The following is a 14,202-nucleotide window of genomic DNA, read 5'->3' as shown; positions in this document are numbered from 1 at the left end:
GCCGGAATTAATGATCATAATAATTAATTCTGGCTGTAGGTAGTGTTAAACAATGACTGTTCATGCAGAACGGACGTTGTTTAAACAGTGTGTGAACATAGCCTAAAAAAGTTATCACCTATTTACTTGATAGGTGGGAACTGCTAGATCAGGCCCCCCTGCCATTTACTAGAACAAGGTCCTGTGTTCTAGTTTTAAATGGTACTCCATTCAAAGTGTATAGAATTGCCAAAGTTAGTGGAGTTTGTTCCCTTGAATCATGCAGCAATACACATGATCAACTATTGCTCCATTTAAACAGAGAGATGGAACCGAAGTTGGTTGGTCCCAGTGGTTGGACCTTTATTGATGTCTCAGTTATCACTTATACTTACCTGGCTGAGGCTGTAGTTCTTATCATTGCTATTGACTGAATTTTCACCTTGACCCTGACCTTGGCCTCTCCCCTCTGATTCTAAAATATAAGGATGTCTGTCTATAATGGAAGAAGAGGTGTACATATTGTTTAAAGAGCCTGGTATATTGCTAGGATCTTGAAAATGAAGTTGAATAAGAAATTGGTGAGGGTCCCAGCAGGTGATCTGCAAGGATGGATTAATGCTCAGAGAATGCTACAAAAACATTCTCCAAACCATAATCACTTGTGTTCTTCCAGCAATGGCTGCAAGGTGTGTGGTCTTTTCTTTTTATAGGACCACTTAATATGGTGGTTTTTCTACAGGAGCCACCCCTTGGCTGATCCCTTCCCAGAGGAATATCTGGCTAGTCCTTTGTTTTGAGACTCTTAAATGCAAGGTTGCAAGGTTTTTAGTCTTTTCTGATATGTCAGTGCCCATCCATTCGATAAAGCAGTACACATGACTCAAAAGGCAGCTCCTGCCAATCTGCGGCGGTCCAATTCTAATACTGCTGTAAAAATTAAAGCATTTTCTATTGATACAACTTTGTTAGCAGAGGTACAGTGACCATTAGTCTGTTGAAGAGCCCCATATGCAGCAGGGTTTGCTGAACCATTGCTTTAGACACACTGGTAGTGTGGTAGCCCCCCGGTACATTCTGGCATTAGGCAGACCCACTGTGTCAGTCTGCCCTTGTGAATCTTCATAGCTGATGTTCACGTTTAACATGAATGGCACATGGTGCTCAACAAATTTCACTTTGCGTTTTGCAGTAGTACCATTTGTCCACTCACAATACATTTTCACTACAACAGCATGCGGACAGTTCACAATCTGCCGCTCTTGGCCAATAATTATCTCTCTTTGCAATTCTGATAGATCTCCCCTTTTACCCAGGACAGTAACGAGGGATATGTATGCAGCTTATCGCACACCTTACTCTATATACCCACTAAGCCAGATCACAACACGTGACTTCCTTCATGAGCCACAAAATACTGGCATTGAAAGTAGCTATAAAAATGTGGCTCGACTGTGTAGTAGTCTAATAGATGTAGAAGCAAACTAAGCTGTTAAAAAAAGAGTTTACAGGGCAAATAAAATAGGTCTAGGAAATAAAAAAAAAGACTAGGGGGGACATTTATCATTTGCACCATTTTTTGCGAATATTTTATATGTTTGCAGCCTAGTCAAGTATTTATGAATATTCGCATGTTGGTTCATAAATCACCTGCCACATTTTACTGCAGGTATTTATGAATTGACCTTTGTTAGGAAAGTTCCGCTACCCTGGGACTGGAGTACATAGGCGAATAAATATGCGAATATTCCAAAATGTGCACATGATAAATCGCAGCTAAGAAAATTCTTAGAAATAACCACACACATAAGTCAAGAAGGAAAAAAACTGTCGCAAGCTGTCATATTCACACATACACAGAGCTACACTGTTTAGTAACTCTAATGAAGGTCTGTGCACATCACATATACGCCAAAATATGCTAAGAAACACAAGGGACACTGCTTAATACATGTCCCCTTTAGTGTATATCATATAAAACACCAAAAGAAACATTATCTGAAACAAACAGCAAGTGGTGCTACTGAGCTACATTTACAGTACGCTTTAGAGGCAACTCATTTTTTTCTTTCAGAAAATATACAGCATATGTATTTAAATATGTTTTGTCTAAATGTATTCATTGTAAATGTTACCTGTAACATCTGACATTTTGAGAGGATTGCTCTTGCCTATGCAGTAAGCCATTGGTTGTGGCATTAGTGAGCTGGGTGGAATAACTACACGTCCTGCAGCACTGCTTCATTTTTAGCTAAATGCCTCTCTCCTATGCATGGGGCAGTGCTGTAGGACAGTGCTCTCAAACTGTAAGGTGGCATCCCTAGTGAGGCACCCCCTAGTTGTTGGTGAGGCACAGCTAGAGAAGCAGTTTTCATAAAAGTGACTATAAGCTGCACAGTTCTTTCCCTGACTGCAACAATCTGGGGTTTAGCAACATTATTGACTTATTTGTATTTATTTAATGTTATACATAGTTTAGGAGGCAAATGAAGGGTAGACTAAGCAATAATTTATTGCATGGACTTTAACCACAGATGGTGATTCCCCAGCATCTGCTTCATAATACTGGTGAGGCCCAGGTATTACTTAGCTCTGCTGGGTGAGGCTCCAGTAGGAAAGTAATTAATAAACATATTAATGAGAAGTGGACCCAACACCAACCCCTGCAGTACCCCACTAGTAACTGTGATCCAATCAGAGTATGTTCCATTAAAGCGAATCTGTACCCACAATCTGACCCCCCAAACCGCTTGTACCTTCAGATAGCTGCTTTAAATCCAAGATCTGTCCTGGGGTCCGTTCAGCAGGGGATGCAGTTATTGTCATAAAAACAACTTTTAATCCGGCAGCGCTGTGTCTAACGGCCGGGGCTTACATTTGTATATGCATTAGGCTGGCACCACCTCTCTGTCCTTCCTCCCCACCCTTCTCATCATTAGGAATGCTCCAGGCAGATTGCTTCCTATTCCCCACCTGTGTGCATATTGAACATGGGCTGGATCGTTAATACATCTGTGCAAAGCTCAAACAGCAGTAAATGTTCCTGGCTCATTCCTAATGATGAGGAGGGTGGGGAGGAAGGACGGAGAGGTGGTGCCAGCCTAATGCATATACAAATGTAAGCCCCTGCCGTTAGACACAAAGCTGCTGGATTAAAAGTTGTTTTTAGGAGACTAACTGCATCACCTGCCGAACGGACCGCAGGACAGGTCTTGGATTAAAAGCAGCTATCTGAACGTACAAGTGGTTTGGGGGGGCAGATTGTGGGTACAGAGTCACTTTAATGACCACCCTCTGTTTACTATCACTCAGCCAGTAACTTTCCCATTTGAAAATGTTTTCCCCTAGTCCTAGTCCCAGCATCCTCTTTTTATGGACCAACCTTTCATGCGGCACAGTATCAAATGCCTAGAAAAGTCCAGATACACAACATCCCCAGCCTCTCCCAGGTCCAGTCTATAACTGACCTCCTCATATCAACTGATCAGATTGGTCTGGCAGGACCGATTCCTCATAAATCCATGCTGGTGCTGCGTTATACGATTATTTTAAAGGGGTAGTGCGGCGCTAAACAATTATTCACTAAATAACACATTACAAAGTTATATAACTTTGTAATGCATGTTATGTTAGTGAATGGCCCCCTTCCCCATGTTTCCCCCCACTCACGCTAGACCCGGAAGTGTAGTGCTCTATACTCACCTGATCCGTCCCTGGTGCCGGCCACCCTCTGCCACGTCATCAGCTGCTCAGCCGCGATTGGCTGAGCATAACAGGTGAGTGTAGCGCACTACACTTCCGGGTCTAGTGTGGGTGGGGGGAAACACGGGGAAGGGGGCCATTCATTAACATAACATACATTACAAAGTTGTATAACTTTGTAATGTGTGTTATTTAGTGTTTAGTGCCGCACTACCCCTTTAATTAAGAAACTCCAGTATAGCATCTCCTACAAAACTCTCAAACACATTACCCACAATAGATGTTAGACTTACTGGCCTATAGTTTCCAGGATCACTTTTGACCCCTTCTTGAATATTGGTATCACATTAGCTATGCGCCAGTCTTGTGGAATAATCCCTGTTACTATAAAATCTTTAAAGGGGTGCTCCAGCTTTGGGAAGCGGGGAGGAGGTGGCTGAAATAAAAGACGTCCACTTACCTCTCCGGTTCTAGCGGCGGGTCCCGCATCACTGCGCTCCTCCCCGGTTCCCGGCCGCTTCCGGGTGTCTGACGCGGGCCCGAGACGTGACGTCTCAGGTCCGCTCAGCCACTCGTTGAAGAAGGCGGGATCCGTTTGAAGTCCGCTCGGATCCACCCTCCTTCACTGAGTGGCTGAGCGGCCCTGAGGCGTAGCGTCTTGGGCGGCGTTAGACACCCGGAAGCGGCCGGGAACCGGAGCACCGTGATGCGGGACCCGCCGCTGGAACCGGGGAGGTAAGTGGACGTCTTTTATTTCAGCCACCTCCTCCCCAGTCCCCAAAAAAAGTGCCTCCACGCTGGAGCACCCCTTTAAATATTAGGAATAAGGATCTGTCTAACACAGTACTTAATTCCTGCAAAACTCTGGAATGGATGCCTTCTGGGCCCGGGTATTTAATGGTTTTAGTTTTTTTAAGGCGCTGCCTCACTTCTTCTTGTGTTGTTGTGTTATTATTTTTGTGGTTTTTTTTTTTATCAGGTTTTAAGGATTACTACAAAACATAACACAATGAAACCACCCCTTATACAGACCAGGTTTTGTGTGATGTTATTTAAGTCCACAATACATTATGAATAGTGGCCTTTTTTTTTTTTAAAAGACCACTTCCATAGAAGACAACTTTGCAATGCAATTTTTTGGTGGTGGTTCCCCCCCCAAAGCACCAAACCACCTAATTTGCATATTGGGGCAAGTTTGGAAGGAGATATACACTGCCTAATGTATCTTTTTTCCATTCACTTAACATCGGAAGTATGTAGTAGTGCTTTCCAAAAATACTAATTTCTTTCAATATAAAAATATGTTTGAGGGCCACTACATTTCTCATAGTAGACATTATTCTCAAGTTATTAAATGTACAGTTGATGATTTAAAAGAACCACAATGAAACCAGATGGAAAAAACAACAAACAAAAACATGCCATGTAAATAAAGTGTGATAAGTGAAGGCTATATTTTAAATTTGCAGTTTTTCTAGGGCTAGTGAACAGAGACTAACTGCTATAATGTCTCCGATACACAGCAAACACAAACAAGAAGATACTGCTTCTCCTAATCACCATAGTACACTCTCAGAAGCAGCAGCAATGAGGAGAACAATATAGAACAGTAATAAGCAGTAAAAGCTGTAAATCAAGCACTGGGGTCAGATATATTGTTTACTAGCTCTTTTAGCCAGGTCTGTGTGTGTCTCTGCTTCTGTCTCAATCTGCAGCTTAAGGCCTTATTACACAAAACGATTAGGGGCCAAATACGGCCAATATTCGTCTCGTCTTTCAACATGTTGAAAGACAAACAACTAAGATGGCAACGATCTGCTGCCGTCGCTCCTTGTCATAGCAGACCGCTGCTATCTTCTATGGCTGCCCAGACGATCTAGCGATCACCCAGGCAGCCCCCCCACAGCTCCCCGCACACGGTCCCCCCCTCCCCCCCGTCTCTTACCTGCACACTGTTGGTCCATGTAATAGTCCTTGCAGCAAGTGGGGAATGAGAAGCAAGCAAACGCTGCTTCATCGCTCCGTGTAATAGGGGCTTTACTTCTCCCCTACCTCTCCATGGAGTAGTCGGTAGCATGTAACCTGATTTATTAGTGAGCTGATCCAAGTTGAGATGGACTATTACCAGTGTTAGAGTGAAAGATTTTTTTAGTATGGATGGGGGAGGAAAGTGGCCAAATAAGTGGAAAAAAAGATATTTTGCTGTAACAAAATATATTACTTCTACTTTTAGTTTTTACAATATTGACTTGGGCTATTGTCATATGCTAAGTTTGTTTAAGGTGTAGTGACTATTTAATAAATGTATACAACCAGCAGGAGAAGACATGGAAGTTTATATGACTGGAGGGGGAGTTAGATTACACAGAGTTTGTATACTGATACTTTGGAGACACAGGTATGCATAGTAGCTGAAGGCAGCACATTTTTAATGAATACTATTTGCAAAGTTGCTTCATTTGTCACTTTTGGTGCTCTAGAACAATACATAAAGTTGACTGCCTAGAATTTGTTAGTGTATTCACTCTAGGCAACTCCCTGTAGGCTAAACACTGTGACAGTATATATTTTTTATCTTTTGTCCTGGCTTCCTGCTGACAGGAGGCAGCAAGTGAGCACCGATCAGCAAGATCAGCACTTGTTTGCAGAGCTGAATAGTTTGTGCTGCCATTTAAATTATTATCGGGTGCACATTACCTGTTTGGACAGGGTGATATGTGGCCAACGAACAAGTGTTTGCTGGCCGCTGGGTATTTATCAGGTATGAGTTTAGTTAGTCACAGATTGGCTGGGCGGGCAATCACTGCAGTTGCAGAAAGCAGCTAGCTGATGTGAACGGGACCCAGGACCAGCGCATTGGTGTCATGGGGACAGATGAGTTCAGGTCTTTATTATTGTCCTACCTCCACCAGTTTACCTGTAGTTGTTGTCTGTACATGAGACTTCTCCTTAAATGTCACATTAGGATAGAATTTTATGTACTTTTATACTCAACGCCTATCCTTAGGAAAGACCATAAATATCAGACTGGTCAGGGGTCCAACTCCTGGCACCCTTATTAATCAGCTAAATTAAGGAGTCTGTTGAAGATTGTCCTATTTACTTCAAGGAACTGAAACACACATTTTTTTTTAGTAAATCTCAGTGTAATCTAAGTAAACCTAGAAAATCTGGCATCTTTTGCACCATCTGGCACCATTTACACATGCATGGATTTGTCAAAAACATATCTGCTTTTCATAAGAACAAAAATAAAATAACTTCTTACAATTAAATCCAAGCAGATACAAGATGTAAGAGGGCAGATAGATCAAAACTATCTGAAGGAAAAGCCTGTCTTTGTTGCCCATAGCTGCCAGTCACCTGGGTGTTAACCATAGGAACCAAACCTTCCATGTAGTTGCATGCATGTGACGGATAGACAGGCATGCCAATAGGTTTCTACTGAGTGCCTGGTATAACAGGGGCTGAGCCTGCAATCTGTGCCATCCACTAAATATTCTCCCTGGAGTTATACCAAGCTGCTGAGGCCCGACCATCTGTATACTTTTCATTGGAAGTGTTATACATTTTTATCAGTTTATCCTAATTTAAAAACTAGCACCAAAAACATTGAGCTGTACATTTGAGGATACCATCAGGTTCGCAGCATAGAGTGGGTATAGGATAAAATACAAACGCCGAGGGGGAGATTTGCCCGAGATAGCAACCAATTAGAGGGCAACTATGATTTTAGCGCTCTGCTATGAGAAATGAACTCATGTTATAACAAGATTTCACTGCAACTTCTAGATTCAAAACTTGTTTTTTTTCAGATGCAGATTCTAAAGCCAAATGAATTTATTGCATCTATTATACCTAAAAACTAAAATATACAGTAGTTTACCTTAATACTTCACAATGATGTTCCTGGTGAGGAAACCTCTCTGTATGAATCAAATATGAGATGGTGAGAAGTAGGGATGGTCCGAACCGAGTTCGGTTCGGGTTCGTACAAACCCGAACTCTCGGTAATGATTCCTGCTGTCTGCCCGCTCCGTGCAGCGAGCGGATCCAGCGGGAGGACCGCCTGGAAAACTGGGATACAGCCATAGCCATAGGCTGTATTCCAGTTTTCCAGGCGGTCCTCCCGCTGTATGCACCCGCTGCACGGAGCGGGCAGACAGCGGGAATCTGATGCCGAGCGTTCGGGTTCATACGAACCCGAACCTCGGAGGGTTCGGACCATCCCTAGTGAGAAGGTAACAACTGTTGGTGCAATTATTAGAAAATGGAAGAAACACAAGATGGCTGTCAAATTTCCTTGGTCTGGGGCTCCATGCAAGGTCTTGCCTTGTGGGAAAAAATTATTCTGAAAAAGGTCCAGAATCAACTTAGAATTACATGGGAGGACCTGGTCAATGACCTGAAGAGAGCTGGGACCACAGTCTCAAAGATTGCTATTAGTAAAACACTACACCATTATAGATTAAAATGCTGCAGGCCCTGCAATGTCCCCCTGGTCACGGCAGAACATGTATGAGCATCTAGATGATCTAGAGGTGCTATGGGAAAGGGTCATGTGGTCAGATAAGGCCAAAACAGAACTTTGATTGTATCAGCTCCACTCACCGTGTTTGGAGGAAGAAGAAGGATACGTTAAAGGGAGGATGGATGGGGCCATGTATCGCAAGATTTTGCCCAACAACCTTCTTCTATCAGTAAGAGCATTGAAGATAGGTCGTGGCTGGGTCTTCCGGCAGGACAATGACCATAAACACACAGCCAGGACAACTAAGGAGTGACTCTGTAAGAAGCTTTTTAAGGTGCCAGAGCGGCCTGGCGAATCTCCAGACCCAAACTCGATAAAAAATCATTGGAAGGGAGCTGAAACTCAATGTTGCCCAACGACAACCTTGAAACCCGAGAGATCTGTGTGGAGGAGCAGGGCAAAATTCCTGCTGCAATGTGTGCAAACTTAGTCAGGAACTACAGAAAATGTCTGTAATAGTTTTTTTTTTTTTGTAGATTCTGTTTCTCACAGTTGACGTCTACCTACGATAAAAATTACAGACCTCTCCATTCTTTGTAGGTGGGAAAACTGGCAAAATTGGCAGTGTATCAAATACTTATTTTCCCCACTATATTAGATTTATTTTCCATGTGTGCTTTATTTAAAGGGGTTGGCCACTTTATAGTAAAATAGTAAAACAGTATTACTAAGTGTACTCACAGTACTTACAGACAGCAGCTCCCTGTGTACCTCATAGAGCTAAAATCAGACTCCTCTCCTCCAGGCTGGGCTGCCCTGCTCTTTGGTGAATCTGTCCATAAGATGGCTGAAATGGAGGAGCATGTGACCGTCCCCCCCCCCCCCCCCCCCCCACAGTGTCCTCCATTGGCATATACAGGCTCAGTGGTGGAAACTGAGGGGCAGGGCATGGTATGGTAACATGCTCCTCCATGTTGGCCATCTTAGGGACAGAATCACCACAGAGCAGGATAGCACAGCCTGGAGGAGCGGAGCCTGATTTTAGCTCTATGAAGTACACAGGAAGCTGCTGTCAGTAAGTGCAGTAAGTATACTTACTGATACTGAACAGTGAACAATTTTACTATAAAGTGGCCAACCCCTTTAATCATTAATATTTCAGATGCCATTGTGCTTTTTTGTATTTGTATTTCTCAATATATTGTTTTAAAACTGAAACATATACTACATCTAGTATAAACAGTAAGTTTACCCCAACTTAATTATGCTCACTGTAAGATAAATGCAGAATATGCATAGGTCCACTTTTATTACTAGGTTATGGTAGATTGTTGAAAATTGCGCAGGTTAAAAGGTTGCATCAAAACTGTGTCAAATATACAGCAAAAATTAGATTTCTCCAACCAAATAAGTAGGTGTGGCTAGATTAAGATTGACTATGTTTACGCATAGAGAATACATTAATTACATTTCTTTGCACTAGCTTAATTTTGGACAGGCTGTGTATGTTTGGAGATGGACTTTTTTTTTTTTTTTTTTTTTTTTTATAGGGCAACTCTTTTTTATACTCTTGTGGCCAAGACCCATTGTCTAATCAAACCATACCTGTAATCAGTTCCATGAAGGGATAAATTTATGCTGAGTTTTACAGCAATCACACATTTCTATTTGGGTGTGTATTTTTGGTTGTTAGTGAGTGTAGTAGATTAGGGGTGGATTCACATGTATTGAATTCGCAGCAGAGTTCATGCTACGAGTTTTGCAGTGAAATCCGCTACAATACTCAGTACCATTATAGTCTATGGCCCTCCATTGTTGCCGTGAATTTTCATTCTGCTGAGAGAATGTAGTGACAGCCTTGTTTAACTATTTAGCTGCCAGGCTGGTAAAATATTAAACAGCCTATGCATACATGCTCATGCTTCCTTGTCGCACTCCTGCTTGAGTCTCTTGGTCCCGGCTTATTGACAGCCCGCTCAGCCAATCAGTGCACTGTCCCAATGTAGCCAGTAATTGGCTGAGTGGGCCAATAAATAAGCATAGGCTGCTTATTCTTAAACAAGACTGTCACTACATTCTCTCAGCAGAATAAAAATCCACGATGAGGATGGAGGGCCATACACTATAATGGTATTGTGTATCTCAGTGGATTTCACTGCAAAACTTGCAGCATGAAATCCCCTGGAATACAGTATGTGTGAATCTACCCTAGCACTGCAGGATGGCATGGGCCTTGGAGGCAATGGTCCCTACAATATAAAATTGTTATGGGTGTGTAAGGTCATTTATATTAAGTGCCCAGGGGACTTATGTCCTGGTGGGATCACACTTTTTTGTTGATGGGGGGCTTGGCATAAACACAACAGTAGATCCTGCCATAGAGGTTGATTTTCTAGATTAAATTCAGAGGCTACAATACGTGATCTGCAGTGACTGCACAGTGCTCAACTGGGGCATCTGACTTAGTAGCCACTATGTTGGCAATGCAGCACCCAATGCAAACAAATGCACTAGGGATACATTGAAACAAGCCATAGGAGAGACATCCAAGATAACATTTTCATATACTACTCCAATCCTTAGTCCTCCTTATGGTCTACCTGCATGTACGTGGAGAAAAGAAGTACTGCATAATAATATCAATAGCAACAGTAGCAGATGTACAAAGTGTAACAAACCACTCTTTAAATTCAGTTGGTTGTGTCAAAAGATAGACTGGTGACATAACTTTACTGCTCCATACATCCATTAATAAGACACTACTATAGTATAACCATACCTGTAGTATATAGGAAAACAACTCTCTGCAGGGGGTAAGAAAATGTCAGGCTACAGTTAGGGACTCCTAGGTCCCTACCATAATTGAAATTTATGTTACACATTCTGGGATGGAAGGTCCATCCAACATGACAAAACTAGTTTTATGTTGTTATCCTAACATTACATGATTTGTATTTTACTTAATAACAAAATGCCAACAGTGACCAAAATATGTCTGATACTTTATTATGGAGGGAAAAAAAAGAATAGAAACCTTAAAAAACAGCACCACGAAGATAGTTAGTTCACATCACTTGGACATGGGTCTGTCCACTAGAGAACTGATCCACTAAAGCTGCTAGCCCACTAAAACTGCGACCAATGATGGCTATGCTGATTGCCACTTATATTGTGTATGCAGCACTGGGATTGGTGGTAAGCAGACTAGGCAATATCCAAGGCACGGCATCATTATGGCTGGCCTTACACTTATGCTATGGCATAGCATACATGGTAAGGGGCATATGCCTCACGTATATCATACCTCCCAACTGTTCCGGATTCCGCGGGACAGTCCCGTTTTCGGGGTGCTGTCCCGTGGTCCCGGAACGGCACCCGGTGTCCCGCATTATATGTGGCCCGACCAAAAAAACAATAAATCAGTAACTCACCTGTCCGCCGATCCCAGCAGCTCCTCTTCCGGCAGAGCGCGCACTCCCGTCATCCTCTGGGGCGGGCAGCGGGGTATACAGACACTGACTGTGTCGGAAGTGACCTGCAGCCTCTGTCATGAATCACTTCCGGCACAGTCTGTATACCACGCTGCCCGCCCCGGAGGATGACGGGAGTGCACGCTCTGCCGGGAGAGGAGCTGCCGGGACCGGCGGACAGTTGAGTTACTGGTTTATTGTTTTTTTTCGGGGGGGCCACACAAATGGGGGGATTGTAGGGCGCTATATGGGGGATTGGATAATATGGGGGGCATTGGCTACTATATGGGGGCATTGGCTACTATGTGGGGCACTATATGGGGATTGGCTACTATGTGGGGCACTATATGGGGGGATTGGATACTATGTGGGGCACTATGTGGGGGATTGGCTACTATGTGGGGCACTATATGGGGGGATTGGCTACTATATGGGGGGATTGGCTACTATGTGGGCACTATATGGGGGATTGGATAATATGTGGGTCACTACAGTATATGGGGGCATTGGCTATGTGGGCACTATATGGGGGATTGGATACTATGTGGGGCACTATATAGGGGAATTGGCTACTATGTGGGGACCTATATGGGGGCATAGGCTACTATATGGGGCACTATATGGGGGCATTGGCTACTATGGGGAGCATTATATGGGGCATTGGATACTATGTGGGGCACTATGTGGGGGATTGGATACTATGTGTGGCACTATTGGGGGATTGGATACTATGTGGGGCACTATATAGGGGAATTGGCTACTATGTGGGGCACTATATGGGGGCATAGGCTACTATGTGGGGCACTATATGGGGGCATTGGCTACTATGGGGAGCACTATATGGGGCATTGGATACTATGTGGGGCACTATGTGGGGGATTGGATACTATGTGTGGCACTATTGGGGGGATTGGATACTATGTGGGGCACTATAATGGGGGATTGGATACTATATATAGGGCATTTTGCGGGGATTGGATACTGTATAGGGCACTATTCAGTCAGCAGCATGTGGTTACTGTAGGGCAGTGGCTATGGAGGGTTGCTATGGGGACGTGGCTATGGAGGGTCGCTATGGGGGCGTGGCTATGGAGGGTCGCTATGGGGCGTGGCTGTGGAGTGTCACTATGGGGCGTGGCTATGAAGGGTCGCTATGGGGGCGTGGCTATGGGGACTGTGGCGCACATGTCCCTCTTTGCAAAAGTTGGGAGGTATGCGTATATGTATAAGTACCATAAAAAAATTAAAATGTGTGTTCCAGTGTATGCCATGTGGCCAGAGTCTCTTTGTGAGTCCCTGGGTCTATTTTACACCAGTAGTCTTCCACACTGCATCCTAGACTATGCCTGGCATAATGCCCAGGCCTCCCTGGAGGACATGTGCAGCAGAGAGCCCTCACACGGGTGTGGGAGCCGAGAGCCCGGGCACAGTGGGAGCCGAGAGCCCTCACACGGGTGTGGGAGCGGAGAGCCCGGGCACAGTGGGCAGCACCAGCCCATCACTCAGCACACTCCAGCCACACAACATTACCCTTTGTAGAGAATAAGGCCCCGCCCCTTTACCAATAGTGGCAGCAGACCACCCTGACCACGCCCCCTCTTTCTTCCCCTGTCAGAATCAGCCAGTCACTGCTCCAGGGGCGGCTACGCCCCGCCCCCTCCAGGCTCGGCGTCCCGGGTTGGAGGATGACACCTCCGGCTGCTTGGCGCTCTGGTCTGCGCTGTGTGAGGAGGAGACCGGGGCTCAAAACTGCAGTGGCCGGAACAGGAGTACGGTGACCGGGGCAGAGCCCGCAGTACACTGAGAGAAGTGCTAGAGCACCGAGCGCCATGGCGGTGGAGGAGGAAGGGATCCGTGTCTTTCAGAGCGTCAGGATCAAGATAGGTGAGTGTGTGCAGCCCCGGCTGTGCCCTGTGCTGGTCCAGGAGCAGTGGGGACTGGCAGCACCGAATCTGGTGCCCACCAGGGAGTGAGCATTGTGTGCACTGGGCAGTACTGTGATGCCAGGGTGTGCTGCTCCCCAGCTCTGTAGCCTCCTGCAGCTGTGCCCCCTATTAGTACTCAGGGGTAGCTGCACTGCTTCTCTCTATGAGAGGGATGGCACCCTGGCAATGCATAGACCGGACTGGCACAGGATTCACATGTTGCCTTTCGCCTCAGAAGGTTGTGTGGTGCCAGTCCCCAGCCATTGTCATCACCCTCTGAATAGGTGGCTGATCTGCCTCTGGCATTGCCAGTCCATGCCCATGTCTCCTGGCATTCTCTGTCTCTGGGCAACAAAGCTTTCATTATTCTGCCCCAGTGGAAAATGTTTGTAAAGCGAGTCCCTGAGTGACTGGAATACAAACTCATGGCGGCCCCCTGGCCAGCAGTGTGGGGTCTCCCTGGGCAGAAGTGTGGGGTCTCCCTGGGCAGAAGTGTGGGGTCTCCCTGGGCAGAAGTGTGGGGTCTCCCTGGGCAGCAGTGTGGGGTCTCCCTGGGCAGCAGTGTGGGGTCTCCCTGGGCAGCAGTGTGGGGTCTCCCTGGGCAGCAGTGTGGGGTCTCCCTGGGCAGCAGTGTGGGGTCTCCCTGGGCAGCAGT

The 14,202-nt window shown here is 45.2% G+C and overlaps 1 protein-coding gene across 1 annotated transcript in view; it reads left to right on the top strand.

Moving 5' to 3' along the window:
* Nucleotides 1-13,292: 13,292 nt before the first annotated feature.
* The window catches only part of RASA3 (RAS p21 protein activator 3), a 157,315-nt gene continuing 156,405 nt past the window's right edge, over nt 13,293-14,202 (top strand). Inside the window, exon 1 of the mRNA XM_069970900.1 lies at nt 13,293-13,506. Coding sequence (XP_069827001.1) covers nt 13,452-13,506 — 55 coding nt within the window. The 5' untranslated portion in view covers nt 13,293-13,451. The remainder of the gene's footprint in view (nt 13,507-14,202) is intronic.

Source organism: Dendropsophus ebraccatus, chromosome 5 (assembly GCF_027789765.1).
Source record: "Dendropsophus ebraccatus isolate aDenEbr1 chromosome 5, aDenEbr1.pat, whole genome shotgun sequence".
Lineage (NCBI taxonomy): Eukaryota > Metazoa > Chordata > Amphibia > Anura > Hylidae > Dendropsophus > Dendropsophus ebraccatus.
This window is presented reverse-complemented; position numbering and strand designations above follow the sequence as displayed.